Below are 19,534 nucleotides of genomic sequence, written 5' to 3'. Positions count from 1 at the left end.
GGCAATGTGGAGTGGGAGGAACATTTGGGAACTGCTCTGCTGACTTCTGGAGAGAGAGATATCTCTACTTAGAAATAGAAATTATAGAAATTACATAATCAGATGTCTGTTTTTTTGTCTGATTTCGTAACCTAACACTGGGGACCTTTTATTAGATTCAATTAAACTTTTGCACCTTCATGAAAAGTTAAACATTCACAAATCAAACCGAATAAATATTTTTGGTAACTTTCAGTAGTTTTCCCAAATTTTAGACAAATTACATGAACTATGATGTTTTGCATTGTTGTTGTCTTATACGTGTTTCTTTTCTTTTTCTAGAAAATTAATCTAACTTATTATTTTTATTATCAATTTGTCATTTTTTTTAGCTGCCGTTGTTAGAGTTTTTCTTCTATTACTTACTTTTATGGGGTTTTTTTCAGCAAGGTCAACTAAAGAGCCCGTGCCGACTGTAAACCCTAGATGGCAGTACAGTTATAATGACAATAAATATGGGAGCTACATGACGCAAGAGCGATGAGAACAACTTCCTGTCTCCCCTGTCTCTCCAAAAATGGCGGACACGTGTGGTCAAGTGTTGCTGGGATCAGGGCTGACCGTCCTCTCCCACCCCCTGATGTACATTAAAGTCCTGATCCAGGTAAGAGGGGAAGTGTTTGTATAGAGGCTGGGAAGATGCTGCTGGTGCAGGAGCAGCTTTACTCATGGTTTGTTAGCCGTATAGCGTGACAGTGGAACTCAAGTAGGTAGTAGCCTGAAGACGAAACTGTCAAAGTCCATTGAAAATAGCGCAGTTTAATGTTACCTCGCTTATCAGTAAATGAATGTACAGTGTAGAGAAGACTTAAGCACTTTCACGAATCACTGTCATGGGCTCTTTAATTCAGCATGCATATAATACACATGGCAGTAATCGCTCCGGCGACAATATCAGCTAAAGAACTGGTCCGACTGTTGTCCCCATGACCTTCTGTTTCCAAAATACTCTGTAGTGGGCGGAAGCGAGTGTGTGAACCAATTGTACTACATACATACATACATACATACATACTGTATTAATTTGTCGTTTGTTTGTTAAATGTGATGTAGGCAGAATGTACATTCGTCCTGAGACGTATTCACAAATGCACGAGTTATGTTTTCTAACGTTAACAAGATAAGGCATATAAGGTAGGTTGCGTTACATTTAACTGCTTTACAGAACAGCTAGGTAGCTTAGCTGTCAGCCGAGCAGCTCTGTTGCTGCGCTCTATGTTGTAGCATTATTTCTTGAGATGACAGGGTGATTTCTAGTTTCCACTCCTGTCAGATTAAAGCACAGTGGCCTTGTTGACCCGTGTAGCAGTAAAAGGTCAGGGACCAGTTTTCCTTTCTTGGCGCTAACATGCTGTTTTATTTTATAGTTTGTTTTACAGCAGATGGTACTGTTAGCTTACTATCGTAATGTATCTTTCAAATGACAAATTATTTACATTACTGCGTCGCGAGCACAGTATTCGTGAGCCTGTTATTTACTGACTGGTGCCCTTTTGCCCACTAACATAGCTTGTAAGCTAATACTAGCGGTTGCTAACTAGCTAACGTCAACGTTATAGTTAATTATTTAGCCAACATCTTAAAGGTCGGTTAATTAGCACACATACAAAAGTTTGTATCGTGTAAAGACTAAAATAAATTTAACTGACAAAGCGAACAAAACATTAAGACGGATATGGCAACAAGTTGATAAAACGGGTCAAGAAGAAATCAGGAAGTGTGGGAAAGCCTCCGTTTCTGCTGTGGTGGCACAATGAAAGTGCTTTTGGATAGCAGTTAGAATGAATATTAGTCATAACTTTGCCTAATTATTGTTGTGTGTATTGTTAGGTAGGACATGAGCCGCTCCCTCCAACCCTGGGCAGGAACCTGTTTGGCAGACAAGTCTACCAGCTTCCTGGACTGTTTGCTTATGGTGAGTCTTATTGTCCAGATGAAGTCCTTTTCAGAATTAAATCTGTGATATTTGTTACAGTGGTCTGAAGAGGGCAGAAAGAGATGTGCTTTAAATGTCTCTGTTACTGTGGCTTTTACTATAATGTAACATTACAATATGCTTGAGTGGTAGTGGTACTGTGGAAATGTTATGAGAACAAGTTGTAAATTTGCGAGCTCATTTACGGAATAAGGTGCACATCCAGGGTTGTCAGATAGGAAATGTTAAACTATCATACCAGAGGCTGCAAGTTATTGTGGTTTTGGGAAAATTATCCCACACGAGTCATAACCACAAAAATACTGAACGCGCTAACAGCTTACAGCGAGCTGGACCACAGCAGGACTTGAGCATTTCTGTTCAGAGGAACATGAAGTGTTAAACAGTGAACTGCAGTTTAATGTGACAACACAACACGTTTACAATTTGTAAATGTGCTGAAGTACTTTAGCTGAGTACAGTTTAGAGGTGAAAGTACTTTGAGTTTGGAGTTACAGACACTTTACATCAGTGTACATCTTCTGTCAGCGATTAAAGTAAAAAGGTACAAGCAGGGACCAGGTGGTGGAGTGGAGGCTTCAGGGCACAAAGACCTCAGTACAAAGACTGAGACATTTCCCCCAAATTCTGTGTTTCTAAATTCTGTGTCCAATTTACTTTCCCTTAATTCTGTTTTTTTGTTTGTTTGTTTGTTTTTTTTGTTACAGTTTACAGATAGCAATTTATTTTAGTTTAAACCTATTTCTTAAAATCACTATAAAATAAATACAATTATTTATTTCCTCAACATTTTAATGGTGATTCTTCTGTGCCTCTATTACTCAACAACTATGGATGACAAAGTAAATAAACGTCCTTTTGATAGGTGATCAGTGATCAGCCAATTCTGCTTCCAGCAAATCCTGAATGGAACACCCTTAGTGCTCATACATCATTTTCAAAGATGATTGAACAGTCTCTGCTCTGTTACGCACACCTTTTCTGACCAGTCCATCGTAACTAATGCCTTGGCCACACTACATGACTTTTAAGGTCATCAGATTGCTGTGCTGTTTCTGTCTTGTAATCTGAAGTCTTACAGTTGTTGTGGTTTCCACACTACATGACTGATAAGCGACAGGGGGTGACGCATTCCAAGATCACACATGTCAGACATGACACAGGAATGATGCTGTCCAAGCAGTCTAAGTTGTTTGAGCGCTGATTTGCAGCAAAAAACAAGGAAGAAAAAGAAAAGAATCTTAGGGAGATGTATGTTAACTCTGCAAGCACTTCTTTGAACAGTTCACACATGCCGTTTGTTGCTCGTCAGAGCCAGCATTGACCTGCCTTTGATTTGGGGCGTTTTGATGGCGATCTCTAAAAAAATCTGTGCCAAAATCTTATAGCGTCAACTAGAGGTGTGGAAATTTCTTGATTATAAGATGCATCGCGATGCGAACGTGGGAGATTCTGCATCGATGCAGAGACAGAGCATAATCAGAGTCTGCAGTTTATGTTGATTGTTGATTGTCCGGCCTCAGCTGGACATTAAAGTTAAGTTGCTCCCATGCTTTGAATTGTGGGCGGATGGTTAGGCTAACGTTTCTTATGTAGGAGGTATGTTAGAGGGAGGCAGAGATCATCTGCGCATGATTTAAAAAAAAAAAAAAAAAAACTTGCGGTGTATCTTTTAAAACAGACATCTCAGGGCACATGTCAGATTTTTAGAACTTGCTGGGAAGCACGAACCGAATGAGACCCACGCTGAGCGTGCCTTCTGCCTCACAACGGTTAATAATCACGTTAGCCATTTTCACCTGAAGCTAATGTCTGCAGTCATAAATAATAACTGTTACAGCAAGCCCAGCTAATCAGCCAAGATCTGAGGAAACACTGTCAACTTTGCCATCCAACTCTGAGAGGTGCGTGCAGCAGAGTCAATAAATGCCTTATCTTAAAGCTGCTTTGTGAAAACAATATTGTTGTAGATTACAACAAACGTCTAAGGCACTGCAGATGGATACATGTTTAGTTTTTGTAATGTTTATGTTTTGAAAAGATACAGCTTTTATTTTGTAGACTGTTGTAGTCTGACTGTTGGAAGGACTTTCTGAATAAAAGGGGAATTTAAATGATGTAAAAGTAGGCATGTTCAGTAATATAGATTGTTGAGGAAGCCATACACATTCACAATGCATCGAGAATAGTTTTACATTTGAATCGTTGACAGCTGAATCGTAATCGAATCGTGAGGCCAGTGAAGATTCACACCTCTAGTGTGAACATCAAGAGTAATGCACAACTTTGATAGCTTAACTGAGAGTCCTGATAGTGGGATGTCTGACTCCTGCTCTTTTCAGCACTATTTCCTCCTATACTCTGGCTCAAACAACAGTGGTTCTGAAGGAACAGTAATAGTCTTTTCATCAGAGCTCCCAGGGCTCCAGACTTACCTTTTTTACTAGGAGCACAGTGGCCCCTAACTGAAAATTTTAGGAGCACAATCACAAAATTTCAACATGCAAAACAAATATTCACATTTCCTCTTATTTGTACTGTATTACTGATAAATACTTTGATAACAAATGCAGAAATTACAATGCCTTGTTTTAAATTCTGTCACATTTTATTGTGAACTTTTGAAGAAGCAACATAAGAGAAATAAGGTATACAGACAGTACCATTACTGTCATTACAGTTCAATATTAACAAACATACATTCAGAAATCATAAATGCAAAGCTACGTTCAGAAATTTAAACAAAGTATGTGCTCAGTAACCTTCCTATCCTTTCACAGACCACAACTTAGCAAATACTTTAAATGTATGTAAACATTTGGGGCACTGGTCAATAACTTTAATGCCACTACAGAACAAGTAGGCCTAAACAATGGTAAAAAAGGGTAGTTCTTCCTTGGCAATGAAAAAGGCTGTGTTAAACGTAAAAATATTAATTCGGCCACCTCAGTGCACTGATTAACAGCCTCTTGCCTTCTAAATGCAACTGACAGGGGAGTTGCATTTTCATTGGAGTACAGGTCACGGCATATTTTATGCCTTAGACTAGCACTGTGTTTGACCAATGTGTTATGTTTTAACTGTGTAGTGCCAGCATTCCCTGCAAATTTCGTGTTCCCCGCATGTTGCAGGTTTCAACTGCAAAATTTGCAGTTCATGGAATTCGTCTCTGAAATACCTTAACCAGTCAAATTCGCGCAGCCATCCTTCACGAAGACGGTATTTTCTGCCCTTTTTCGCCACACTTGTGTCTTCAGACTCGGACTCATCCACTAAGTTAGGATTTGACTCTGGCACACTACTAGGCTTATCGGGGAGAAAATAAGCGTCAAGAGTTCGTTTCACCATTGTTCGCTGAAAGTGACACCTTCTGCTTCCGCGCTCGGAACAACTAAATGTAAAATTTAGTTGCGCTGTCTCAAATTTTGGTCGCAAACTGCGACCATTTGGTCGCAGTCTGGAGCCCTGGCTCCTCATCGTCATCTTTGCTGCGTGATATTTTCTTCTGAAAACAAGTTATTTACACTAACTGCTCTTTGGTTGATAACTAGTATATGAATCTTCCGGCCCTGATCATACAATTAGAGTGCACATCTGAGTTTGGATTTAGAGGAATGGTACGTTTATGTGCTGTTGTGTTGTTCTAAAAAAAAACAAAAAAAACATTGCTGATGTGTGTTTCATTATGATGCATTTGCTATGTTCAGCAGTGTTTCAAGTGGAGCCCGGTCGATGCGGATACTGATACCGGGGAGCAAAAACTTTCGATATTGATATATTGGCAGATATACACACATTATTTGCGCAATCTGTCAAATGGTTGTCAAACATTTGTGACAAAGACATGTAATGGAAGCTGGATATTTTACAGTTTAACAATAAACGTTAATGTCTAAAATGACAGGGTACTGAAACAGTAAATTTCACTGGGAAATTATAAATTGCATCAAAAAATATCAGCTCATATTAGACAACATATGAATATGCCAATATATATATATATATATATATATATATATATATATATATATATATATATATATATATATATATATATATATATATATATATATATATTATATAAATATATATATGAGATAGGCCAACATCGGCTGATAAGCAATATATTGGTCGGGCTCTAGTTTCAAGGCTCTAGGAGTTCATTTTAATAGTGTTCTAAAATACCCTGAATACAGTGGGCTTGTGATATGTTGGAAAACGCGTTTAAAAATGAGCAAAACTGCATGAACCAGACTATGGTGGCCAGTAATGTAAGTTCTTAGCACATAGTATTTTACTGGGCTAATTGTGCAAAAGCACTAGTACAGCCCAGGAAAGAAGTGTTTTGCTTTTTTCTAAGGCTGTGAAAATGAAGGAAAATGTGATCTTTGTCAGAGCTGAAGCCTCCACCTCTACTTTTTCAAATCTCTCAGGAGATCATCAATAACCTTCGGTGCTATCTGATAGTTCAAGGTTCAGTTTGATTTATCTGTCATTATACAACACAAGGTTGCAAAATGAAATGAAAGCTTGTAACTCCTTATGCCATACTCCAACATATGGCATACATAGTTATTTATATACATACAGTCATGGTCAAAAGTTTACATACACTTGTAAAGAACATGTATACCATGGCAGACTTCAGTTCCAATATTTTCTACAACTTTCATTTTCTGTGATGGAATAAGTGGAACACATACTACTTTGTCACAAAAACATTCATGAAGTTTGGTTCAATAATGAATTTATTACAGGTCTTCTGAAAATGTGACCAAATCTGCTGATCAAAAATATACATACAGTAATTCTGATATTTGGTTAAATGTCCTTTGGCCATTTTCACCTCAATTAGTTGCTTTGGATAGCCATCCACAAGCTTCTGGTAGTGCTGTGGCAGAATTTTTAACCACTCCTGTTGACAGAATCAGTGAAGTTTAAAAAAATTTGTGAGTTTTGTGGCACAAACGTGTTTCTTCAGCATAGTCCACATGTTCTCGATGGGGTTCAAGTCTGGTTTTAGGTTGACCATCCTGACCAGTTTTCTCTCAGCAGCAGGTGATAGTTTGTGTCCCTGATTGTGGCAGTGACACAACTGTGTCATGCACTTTATAGCTACAAATAATTGTTTGCACAGTTGATCTTGGGACCTGTAAGTGCATTTAAATGGCTGCGAGTGACTTTCCTGACTTGTTCAAATCAATATTGTGCTATGCTGAGCGCCTTATACTTTCCCATTGTAGTGTTTGTGGCTGAGTCTAATGGGTGTATCAAACAAAACCTATTAAGATGGGCCGAGAAAAGACTAGCTGTTATCAATCAGAATCAGTCAGAAGAAGTTTAATTCATGAAGTTTATTGAACCAAACTCCATGAATGTTTTTTTTCATAGTATGCGTTCCACTCATTCCATCACAGGAAAATGAGAGGTTAGTATGGTTCCAATCCTGGATCTCTCCTTCCTGAGGCGTGATCGTCTCAAAGTCCACTGCTATTAATCTCAAACCTGTACTTCTTTCTCAAATGCTGATGAATGTATTTTGGTCATAGGTAATAGTTGTTTCATTGATATAGCTGAGAATAAAATAACAGATACACAGACCACCTACCATGATAGAGTCAGACAGACTTCCATCAATAAATCGATTCACCCCGGTACTTGTATACTGGGAAAATGGCAGTAGTCCAATTAAATGGCTTAATGTAACTATGACTGTAGCTTGACTTAAATGTGATGATCTGATTGTGGGATCTGATTTTTTTCAAATTACAGGATTGGGGTTTCCATCTATTTTACATCTACATCATATAGCTTTGTTTTAAAATTCCATTTATAATGTGTCCTGCTTTGTTTTGTGTGAATGTTTCAGCAAAACACATCATCAAGATTGATGGAAAAGTGGGTCTCTTCAAAGGGCTTGGTCCAAGGCTTTGTGCTGGCACCATTGGCACCGTTGTACACAGCAAAGTTGTGCAGGTAGGTCTGAATAGATCCAGTCCACCATTACCATTATACCTTCAGCTTGTTCTTCAGATAAAAGTGAGGATGTAATGATTATAAGTTTTAAGTTTTCAACAGACCTAGATGCTGAAACTTTACCTGGGCATCTTAAAGAAAAACTGTCAGGTTATCTGTCAAAAAATGTACACTGCATGCAGTACATTCAGCTCCTTCGGTGAAATGTACAATCCGGACCTCTGGCCAGAAGGTGTATTTGTCTGGCCCTATCATGATAATGAGTGTGCCTGTTGGTGCTATGGACACTCATTAATGTCACCAAATGTCCATTCAGGTGGCGTTAAACAACTGTCGAGGCCTGCATATGGGCCAGAGTGCAGGGGATAAAGCTTGCCACATGGTTGTTGACAGCCTTTTGGAGAACTGTGAAATAATATGTATGCAAGAGACATTTTTAGCAAAGCAAAACTTGGGAGAAACGGAACTCTTCTAATGATAATTTTCTTGGGGCTGGGGAGTCTACAACTGACCTTGGGATGGGAATAGAGGTAGAATTCCAGGAGGCGTTGCTATTTTATGGCATAAGAAGCTGGACTCACTGATAAATGTACTCTACTCAGTTTGACTTGGCTCAGCATTTCCATCACAACTGGGCTACCTGCTTGAAGGTGTGATTTAAACCAATGACGTGCTTGTCTCAATCCCTGCATTACTATCGAACAATCACCGCTAACAAAGTGGCTCCGCTAATGCATTTACAAACACATTTCAATTCCTAGAACTTCTTCACAATATTAACCCTTTTATTTAGTCATTTAAAAGCTTTTTTTATGAAGCAGCATTACAGGAAATGTTGGTCACCAGCAGTCACTAAACATGAATCCTGTAGATGTTTGAAAGTGATATCAGGACGAGAGAAATTGAAGAGATTCAGTTTGAAGCTACACAAATTTTGGTTCTGTGTAGTATTAATGTAGTTCTGTCACATCTACAAGTTATTTGGTCTTGCATAAAAAACTGAGTGCCACAGATCTTGTTAAATATTTAATTTCCTTCTCTTGTATGTGAAAGTGTTGATATTCATTCAATATATGTTATTGTTACTACAGTTGTATAATGTTAACCTCTGCTGTCTTACAGAAATGTCAGGAACAAGGCACAGCTCAGGTAAGCTTTCTTTCTGATTTATTGTTTAAACTTTTATAAATTAGATGTTATGTACATTGACACAGTTCAATTGTTATTTTCAAAAACGGTAAATACAACCCCAATGCCAAAAAAGTTGACTAAGACATAAATAAAACAGAATGTGATCATTTGTTTATCCTTTTTAACATATGTTAAATTGAAAACAATATACTGTATTTAATGTTTTACCTCATCAACTTGATTTTTGTCTGTTATTGTGAAGTGTTTGGTGAACATTTCCACGACCCTTTGATATGGGAAGTCCTTGACTTGCCTCCTCTCTGCTCACTCCTCATCTGTTCCTCCCTGAGTTGACCTGTTCTCTTCCATCCCTATGTCTAATCCATGTCCCCTCTCTCAGGCTTTAAAATGGAAAAGGGTCATAGTGTTTAATATTGGGTAATCAAAGCAGGTCAATCAAGTTTATTACAGTTCATCACAAATCCAGAAGTGGGCGATATTGTATAGCTTTAATGGACGCTCTCTGTCAGAAACACAGCCTCTGATTGGTTGACAGACTCAACCTAAGGCATCATGGAAATTGCTAAAACAACAATAGATGTTTTAAACTTGGAAAATTGATAAATAATCACAGAAGACATACAGTGTTGGATTTATCAAATAGGGATTTATTTTACCAAGTCTCCAAAAAGACACAGCAGTTCAAGGCTGGATTACAAAGCTGCTCAAAGGGATACAATCACACTAGAGGCCTCATTGGCACAATACTATCCTTCTGGACAACAAATAAATAATGGCAGCTTTTCAGAGATATTTAGTATGTCATATACAACATCCCCAGACAATGAGGTTGGGTGACAAGATGTTACTTGAAGAAAAAAAATCCCATTGGTGTCAAAAAGCTTGGAGCAGCTCATTACAAAAGGGTACTAAATTAATTTTTTGGAAATGTGAACTTCGTTCCAAGTTCCAAATTTTGAACTATAAAGGTGAACTGAACTTGCACAAAACTGGTGACTCAGTCTCATGGGTTTGTTGTGAAAGAATAGTGTGTATGCTATTAGCAGTAGTCACATTACTTGAATTTTTGTGAGTGTTACGTTTCGATCCTGAAAATGTTTGTGTTGTTGGTGGCTGGAGCTACTATGTGTAAAGTTCAAACCTGCTTTCGTGTGACTGATTGGCCTGTCCAATGTTCTTTTCTAACTGCCTTTTAGGAATTTCATCAACAACACATTACACTTCCTAAAGTTATCAGGTATCAGGGTTAAGGCTAGAGTGCTGAATGTTACTGCTTGGTCAAACATGTGTAGCATTTACTCAAACTGAAAACAAGCACCAGTTCAGTATTTGTAAAGTTAGGATATGGGATGAGGATATCTTGCAATGTTTATGAGCAAAATCAAAAAGTAGAGTCACATGACTGGTTTTTCAACATTATACAAATGGGGAAAAATCCATCATGGTGGGCCTTTATGGCTTCTTTTTAGAGCAAATTGATTTGGGTATGAGATATGAGAGGGGGCGTGGCCTTTTCAAATATGCCCTTTTGGGCATTTATTATAGCTCCACTATCTAGCTGATTGTGGTCATATTTTCTTGGGAAGCATTTGCACATAATTCCCAGTTCCATTTTCTAGCTTGTTCCATCTCACGGCAATTTGAGCCACGGCACAACTGTCAGATAATGATAATTATAAACTAGCACAAACTCAATAGTGCCTGGGGTTTTAACCCTAAAATGGACACAAGATAGATGATCCCCATTTCCTCTGGTGGCCTAGGGATTATGGCACCGGACTTGAACTGCAGTGTCTGGCCATGGACCTTGTCCTTGCCCTTGCTACATGTCATCCCCCAACTCTCTCTCCCCTTGTTTTGGGGGATGTTTTGGCATTAAATGGCCAGAAGAATCTGTAAAGATGTATGATGTTGAGGTTTGTTGCTGTTAACCAGGTAGTGGGCGGTCAGCAGAAGGCTGTGGAGGGCTCCCTACAGCACGTTGTCAACGAGGTAAGACACATGTACAAGTTATGAGATATGGCTAGAAAGCAACACACCAAACAAGAGCAAACTCGGGCCGTCTGTTTGAAGTGCCTGTAACTTTTATAACACAACACTTCATCACATTATTTATCCTTTGATTTTACCTTTTTAAATGCATTTTCAACCCATAGTGTTTTTAAAAAGGTTTTAACCCCTCAGCTGCCTATCTGAATATAATGTAGCTCAAACAAGTCCCCCAACAACTTTCACATCTCAAGGTTCGTCATTTTTATATTTAGGCTTTACGACGGATCAACAACAGCTCTGTTCAACAGTCACCTTTCCTCCAGTTGACTGGACTTTGTTAAATAATTTCAGACTCCAAAAAGGCTGCCCTGTTTGATTAAGTTTCAATCAGTTTCTGAAAGAAAGAGAAATGTTTCAAAATCATCATTGATTTTATATACCTACCTTTTATTCTGTCTGTCTGATACTTGCAACAAATATATACTGCAGCATGAAAGTTCTGCCCTTCCTGTCACCTCAACCAATCAGAGACCCTCTCCACAGCTTCAAAAAGAAAAGCAGCGATTAACTGATGATGGTTCAAGGAAACAATAGAAAGGTGGGAGATATCCAATCAAATAATCAGCCAGGAGAGTGTTTAGGAGAGTGCATAAGGAAGATGTACTGTTTGGATTAGAATCCATCTCGTTTTCCCACAAAATGAAAATGAATGGGCTTTTCTTTCTTTTTTTTCAGTGATGTCTGCACGTGTTAACTTTTCTTGCTGAAATTCCTGACTGTAGTTGGGAAGCAAAGGGGAGTTGTCTTCCCTTACTTTAGGGCTAACCCTGTTCACTTTTCCAGCAGTTGGGGAAACAATAGACAAGACTTTTGGTCTTGGGAAGCTGCTCTGCGGTTTCCTCATCCTCACCAAACACTTACACCTTATGTATACTTTCTGACTCCTTCCCTTCCCAATTAAAAAAAAAATGGGAATAAAATTAGCTTCTTTAATTTTGTGAGTTAATCTTTGTGAAATAAAAATGCATTCTGTTGCATACACATGTATATGTATTGGCATCTACACCTCGTGTGATGTTTTTTACCTACATCTCATTTGCTTGTTTTCTACCTTTTCCGCAGACAACCAAGGAGATGATAGCTCGTTCCTGTGCCACCATTGTCACACATCCCTTTCATGGTATGTCAGGAATGTCTGCAACAGTTTGAATCTTTCAGATAGCCTTAACTGACCTACCAAAACATTATGCATGTGATACTTTCAGAGATTGTCTTATAGCTTTGAAGTGGTCTCAGTTGTGATGCAATTCAATTTTTAGTTTGGATATCTTCCTCAACTTGTTTTTCAGTGATTACATTGCGATGTATGGTCCAGTTTATTGGGAGAGAAACAAAATACAGGTACATTTTTTTTATGTTTTAGATTTAAACTTTACTGAGTAGAGCCATGAAAATGATTAAAACTTAAAAAATATATTTTCTTCTGTTCTCAGTGGGGTGTTTGACTCTATCATCACAGTCTACAGAGAAGAAGGCATACTGGGCTTCTTTGCGTAAGTTTGACTCCTTATCTTTTTCTCACACACATAACAATTCACAAAACCACACACCCATAGGGACAAACAACTCATATTTCCAGCAGGATGAAGTGCTGCCTTCATAACTACATAAATGCTTAACAAAAATCAAACTTTGCCATAAAATGACACATATTACCAGATTTTTGTCCAATGCACTTTCAACTTTAGTGGGTTTTGTCATGATAATGGGACAAAAGGTCTGCCACAATATGATTTCAATTAGATTTAATTCAGGGGCTTGCGACTGATTTGAGACAGTATCATATGATCATTTATCACAATCAGTGACAGAAGAAGATGCCACCCTTTTTTTCTGCTTTTGGCTGTGACAACAAAAGACACACAAGTAATTGTGAACATGGCTTAACAACAAAAACATTTAACAAAAGTATAACATTTGGCTCAATAATAACTGTCAAGGTTCACAGACAAAACAATTTTTTTTTCTGCTTGTCACCATTATTAGTTTAAGACTATGGCATTTTATTACCTTTTTAATTGCCATATGCGAGTCCTTCCCTGCCTCCGTTCGTTGCCTACACAAGCTTGTGGAGGATTTGTTGAAGTTGTTTAATGCTACTGGACTGTGGAGTTCTTCGTGAAGGAGTCGGGTCAGATTTTCAGTGAACAAAACAAAAGCAACACAACAAACAACAGTAGCTAACATTAGTTTAGAAATGGAGTCCGCCAACATAAACTAACGACCGGCTTCCAGTACCACACAGAAGTTCCACAGAGCGCCTTTTTAAGGGAATAGCATTTAAACTTTTCCTTACTGTTGGAGTGAGAGCAAGAAGTTGGCAGATTGCCTAGTGTGATGGCCTGCCACGTTAATTGTGCTTTCTGACTTGTAATGGCATCGTTCGTAAATGGCATGTGCTATGTCTGTTGTCTTGCAGTGTTTTTTTTTTGTTTGTTTGTTTTTTTTTATACCCAGTATGCTGATTCTTTTCTTCATATTAAAGATGTTGTAATCAGAAATGTATTTGTTTCTTTTTAGTGGTTTGATCCCTCGCCTGCTTGGAGACGTCTTGTCTCTGTGGATCTGTAACCTGCTGGCTCACCTCATCAATACATACGCCATAGATGACTCGGTAAGCCAAGTGTATCATACCTATCAGTCCAATTAAAGGTTCTGTATTGTTTAATAGAGGTTTGGTTTAAAAATTTGCCTGAAATACACCAGTCAGTAAACATTCACAGTGCATTCAGACAGTATTCAGACCCCTTCACTTTTTTCACGTTTTGTTATATTGCAGCCTTAGGCTGCATTTCCATCAAATCCAATGTTGCGGCAAAACAGCACAGGTTGGTGCGGCGGTTTGGGAGTGTCACTCCATGGTCCGTGTGTGTGACGTGTTCTGAACACCCGCTGATTAGTTTGCCGAAAGACGAAGCTGCTATGTTGATATGCTACTGGCATGCTGGTCTTTCTAGTGATTGTTTATCCTCATCGATGGATTAAAAATAATTGTAAACAACCAGGATGAGGCAGATCATTACTGTGTGTGTGTGTGTGTGTGTGTGTGTGTGTGTGTGTGTGTGTGTGTGTGTGTGTGTGTGTGTGTGTGTGTGTGCGCGCGCGCAATGACTAATGTGTTAATTATGATAAGAAATGAATAGATAAAATGGTAGGGCTGTTTCAGCACGTGAATGTCATGTAGGGCAACACGGAATGGTGGCATTTGATGCACGCCCTGCTCCAACTTTCTTGCTGCTTGATACAAACTAAAACTCACACGGTTCTCTACCAGACTGCTCACCATCACTGTGCTCCTCCAAACCATCATCACTCAGGAAACCCACACAAGCCAACGAAACAGAGAGTGAAACACTTAATGATTGCAAGGTCTGCTTGAACAGGTTGGAGAGGAAGTTAGTCCCTTGGTCAGTCTGTACTACTTTAGGCAAACCAAAAGTAGTAAAGAACTTGGTCAAATCCCTGGTAATAGCTGGGGCCGTGATTCTTCTTAAAGAAATGGCCTCAGGAAAATGAGTGGCAACACACATCAACATGAATTCATTACCCGACTCAGTCAACAATTACATGTGGCTCACCAAAAGCTGGAATGGAGTGCAGAGGGGTTGGAGGCACAACCTGGTTCGGCTTTCCCACAATCTGACAGGTGCGGCAAGTTGTACAATAACACGCTACCTCTGCCTTCATACCTGGCTAAAAGAAATGTCTGAGGATGCGATTATATGTTTTGGTAACACCCAAATGACCAGACCACAAGTGTTCATGCGCTAGCTCCAATACATGCTCAAGGACACTCAAGAGGAACGCCTATTTGGTACACTGTACTACCCACACCCTTGTCAACAAAAAATGATTGCTTCCCATCACACTCGCCAGTGTTATTCTTCGCTGCAGTAAAAGACTTTGCTAAGGATGGGTCACCTTTCTGGGTGCTGACCAGAGCTTTTTGCATCAGCGGCAAGGGGTCTGCAGGTGCAGGTAGCTTGGTTTTTGGCTCCTTGGGAGGACAATCTTCTGGAGTATGCTGGGCTCCAGGCGACTTGAAAGGCTACTATCAGCGGCCGAGGCCCTGAAACGCCTGCCTCCGACGGGGAACTTTATCCCTGCCCAGGATTACTCCGAAAACAAAAAAGGCCAAATAACAAAAGAGTGCCCAAAGGAAAGGCTGATTAAAAACCCAGCTGGACACTCGCCTATCTTACCTGAGAAGCAGTCTCTCACACAAGGTAGCAACGGCTAGACACTGGCTAACCGGACAATCAGTACTTACCACGGTAGCTACCGCAGATGGACAACTTCCACCAACAGTTTCTCTGGCTCCTTTTACGATCCCGGATGAGTCCCCAAATATGTTACGTCCCTGTAAGGCCAGGGGATGAGGGGAGTAACATAGTAAAATAAAACCGAGCATAAAGGAGGGAAAAGAAACATGATGTGGTTGTTAAACTAGAAAAGAGTTTATTTACAAAAAAGTAACACTGGTCAACAAAGATAGATTTGTCTCCAAAAGAAAATGTGCAGTCTGTGGCTCAGTCACTCTGGCTCCTGAAAACCACAGCTGCCCAGCCCACTGGCACCAGCAGCACTTTATATTACCCGGCCGAAGTTGCAAGTAGGATCAGGTGTGGACCCCCACACACGGGCAAGGAGGAGGGGGGGAATGAGGGCGACACCTGAGTGGAAACACAACACAAAAATACAACACAAACACGCCCACAACACTAGGGCTGTAACACTACCTTAAAACACTTTTTGACATACTCCTGAGTACGGCACACCAGGCGTTCTCCCGTAGTAGACTGTTCTACAACGTCAAGAAGTGTTGCGATAGAATTGCGCATGTGCAGTGTGGAGCTTTATTTCTCGAACGCTGTAGCCTTTCCTTCAACCATCACTGCTTAAAGTCCATATTCACATACTCTCAGCGCTACAAGCGGCTCTCAGAGCTGCCCACTTGAGTGTTAGAATGGACATCAGGAACGCCAGGATTTTCCCACACTACTACTTGTAGTGTGCTACTGCTAGCCAGTCTGACTGTTGGCCTGTGCATCCTTGGACACTGTCTCTACTTGTAGTGTGTCACACAAACAAAGCAACAGTCAGCCCGATGGAGAAGTGTAGGCAGGTGAGTACGTAAACGTAATTGTTATGTAGTGCCGCATGGTAATGCAGTTTATCAAAGACCATTAAGAATCTCCTTGAGAACTTGATATGTGCAGAAAAGAGCACCAGCAGCTTGAGACAATTGCGACAAAAAGTCACGGTGCACCAAAAAATAATGTAAAAGTGCGTTGAGGGTTGAGGGCTTGTGTTTAGCCGTCTTCAGTTCAAGCTAAAATATAGAATTAACACTGTTCATCTGTTCTTGTGTCCAGATGAGTCACACAGGAGAAATCAAGAACTGCTCTCAGGCTGTGACGGGGGTGAGTGACAAACATGGCCGTCTACAACAGCAGCACACCAGTCTGTCCTTAGCTTGTAGTCCTCATGTTCCTCCTCTGCTTTTTTCTTCCAGTTCTTTGCCAGTATGCTCACGTACCCTTTTGTTTTGGTGTCGAACCTCATGGCCGTCAATAACTGCGGGTGAGTTGACTTGGCAGATTATTTGCTGTTGTGAATCCTCCTCCAAGAGTAAAATCAAGCAGTCATACTTACACTGTCTCCACAGGCTTGCTGGAGGCCTGCCACCCTATGCATCAGTATATCCCACCTGGGTGGACTGCTGGAGGCATCTAAGCAAAGAGGTAAGTACATCCAAACACCTGTGCCACAGACACTGGAGAAATGCAGATGTCATGTAAAGCACTGCGTTTGTAGGATGCAGAGGGTGCGCTACTGTGCACTGTTTTGTAATCAGTCACCATCACATGGATCACAACATGTAAACATTGACAGTTCACATAATTAATTTCTTAATATATATATATATATTTATTCCTTTTACCGTTTAAATTTAGGCTCATCAAACAAGACCGGGAGATAAAAACAGAACCTCTCATTTCTGTCATCTATTTAATAAATTACTACCATAGTGCTGGTTAACTTTCGTGCCAACTTTGGGCATCTTGGTAGTTATTAAAAATGTTTTTAATGTTTTTTAATTCTATTAATCCACACAAGAAACGGGGGAACCAGAGAACTATTTTTAATTACGTCGAAAGTGTTTTCAGAAGACCGGGCACCGACAGGAGAACAGACCATAGCCTTTCGCAGCATCAGCTGGTGCATCTTAATGGCAGTCTCTGCCTCCACCTCCAATTGCCTAAGTTCCAACTCCCTCCGGAGCTGAAACTCTTGTTCCTCCCTCCTCTCCTGCTGTAGAGCAACAGGCTATCCTGAGCTTTATCTGGGCATCTACCTTTGAACCAGGAGACCACTCGACCGAGTCAAACGGCTTCATCTCCAGCCCAGCTTCCCCCACACCAGGAGTAGGGTCAACCGACCACAATTATAAACTGTCCAGCCGTATGAGAACAAACTCCTCAGATCCTACCTATTAAAACTTTACCTGTACATCTTCTGGAGTATGCTGGGCTCGAGGTGATGAATGGGGCTCCTCCTCCGACACTGTAACCAGTGCTCATTATAAATGCACCACAACTCAGGACAACTGTGACACATTATCTGCATAAATCTCACACCAACCGTTCCACCAAGACTGCTCAGTGCAACTTGAGAAAGGATGGCAGTAGCTACATTTCAAGTGCATATGAGTTTTCCACAATAAATCCCTGCAAATGTAAAAAAAATAAAATAAAAATAAAAAGGGCTGCTTTTTTTGGCTATCCCAGGGCTCCTGCTAACGAGCCGCATTTTGCCAGCTCTCTCCCCCTACACCGGATAAATGCTGGCTCAGTTGGTTCACTGAAAAAAAATCAGACTGATTTAAGCTTGTACACTGGATCGGACTGGCAAAACTGGAAACATACTCAACCCTAGAGGAGGGGTCCCTCTTCCAGGGCTGACAGATGTGCAGTAGATGTTGCACATAGACCAACATGACAGTATAAAAGTCTCCAAGTGAGGACTGCATGTTTCTCACTAGAATTATACATGTCAATACACTGATGCATCCATTTAGCACCCAGATACACTTAATACCTTTTATATTAAATTACTTTAAAATCTTCACTACATATATTATGAGTCTGGACATGGATGTAAACTGCAACATGAGTTGTGGAGACATACAACCACTGGGTGTCATATTAGTTGTGTCAAAATTCAAATGGACAAAAAAGAGTTGGCCTTTTGGTTACATGTATACTGCAACACCAGCAACTACTAAACACTTCTCTCTTCATTTCAGGGCAACATGAGCAGAGGCAACAGTTTATTTTTCCGGAAGCTTCCAGCAGGAAAGATGTACGCAATTGAGGAGAAGAGATTTTTTTAAAGCCTCAAGAGAACTGAGCTGAACAAAGTTGTGGTAATAAAACAGAAAGAATCAACATTGCCTGATCTGGGGGTTGGACAGTTGGCACTTAATCTTTTTTGTATTCACTTGTTTACTAAGTTTATTTCTTTTTCTCTTAACCTGCCATCACGTGAAATAAAAGCGCATTAGTTTCCAGTTGATTTCTAGCAGGTTTTGATTTATTAACAGAAATTTACAGAATGAAACTACAGGATCAAGAGCCAATATAAGATGGAGTATAAATGCATTGCTTCTTTTTAAAACCCACATGTACAAAAATTGATGGGAGGACGTGCTGTCAAACAAACTGTCTGAAAAATGTTATGACAGACCAATGAGAAAGCCCCCTGCCCCCATGCTTTTTAACAAATACATACATAGATTATTTGTTGACAGTGACTGTCCTTCATCCATGTGATGGAATTTGTTTGCTGAAAACAGCACTTCAGTCTGCATGTGGTAATGTCTTATAATACACATGTTAATGATCAAGTGGGACCTCTTGTCATGTGGTATTGTCTTGATGTGTTAATTATTGTAAAGCTCACTGCCTGGTGGGCATGTAATGCTAATCAAATGGAAAGAATAGAGTTAGAGATGGTGGTTAATCAGGGGCATGTTTAGATGAACTGAGGCATGGTGAAAAGCCTGAGCTGACCAAAATCCCTTGGCACTGAACAGGCAAGTGCTTGTATCAACTCATTCTGACTGACCCAAATAAAAACTGCTTTGTTTTTTTGTTTTTTTTTTTACCTTGTCTTTCTTATTAAGGGGCTTGGTTTATAATTTGAAAAGTACATGTTGATGGTACATGCACCTAGGAAAAAGGATCCTGCACAAAAGCAAAGTATGGCATCTAAGAGCAGCTCAGAGTTCAATGACTGGCTGGCACTGGTGGCAAGTTTGATGTAACTGTCACTAGACCAAGTCTATTACATTCAGTGACAGACAGTGAATGTATC

The 19,534-nt window shown here is 39.9% G+C and overlaps 1 protein-coding gene across 1 annotated transcript; it reads left to right on the top strand.

The window, feature by feature from the left end:
- Nucleotides 1–524: 524 nt before the first annotated feature.
- LOC140994642 (mitochondrial carrier homolog 2-like) lies at nucleotides 525–19,314 on the top strand. Its single transcript, XM_073464376.1, has 13 exons — nucleotides 525–643; nucleotides 1,870–1,954; nucleotides 7,845–7,951; nucleotides 9,074–9,100; nucleotides 11,039–11,095; nucleotides 12,218–12,275; nucleotides 12,445–12,496; nucleotides 12,589–12,648; nucleotides 13,676–13,769; nucleotides 16,531–16,578; nucleotides 16,671–16,738; nucleotides 16,824–16,899; nucleotides 18,465–19,314. The coding sequence occupies exons 1-13, from the start codon at nucleotides 557–559 to the stop codon at nucleotides 18,549–18,551; spliced, it is 906 nt and encodes a 301-aa protein (XP_073320477.1). The 5' UTR covers nucleotides 525–556; the 3' UTR covers nucleotides 18,552–19,314.
- The last annotated feature ends 220 nt before the right edge of the window (nucleotides 19,315–19,534 follow it).

The sequence above is a fragment of the Pagrus major genome, chromosome 4 (genome assembly GCF_040436345.1).
Source record: "Pagrus major chromosome 4, Pma_NU_1.0".
NCBI lineage: Eukaryota > Metazoa > Chordata > Actinopteri > Spariformes > Sparidae > Pagrus > Pagrus major.
The sequence above is the reverse complement of the archived record's forward strand: the minus strand, read 5'-3'. Positions and strand labels throughout refer to the sequence as shown.

Coding starts and splice junctions, on each gene's coding strand:
- LOC140994642 (XM_073464376.1), top strand. CDS start 557: ATGGCGGACACGTGTGGTCAAGTGTTGCTGGGATCAGGGCTGACCGTC. Junction 12,276..12,444: donor TGTCACACATCCCTTTCATG/GTATGTCAGGAA, acceptor CTTGTTTTTCAG/TGATTACATTGCGATGTATG. Junction 16,900..18,464: donor GGAGGCATCTAAGCAAAGAG/GTAAGTACATCC, acceptor TCTTCATTTCAG/GGCAACATGAGCAGAGGCAA.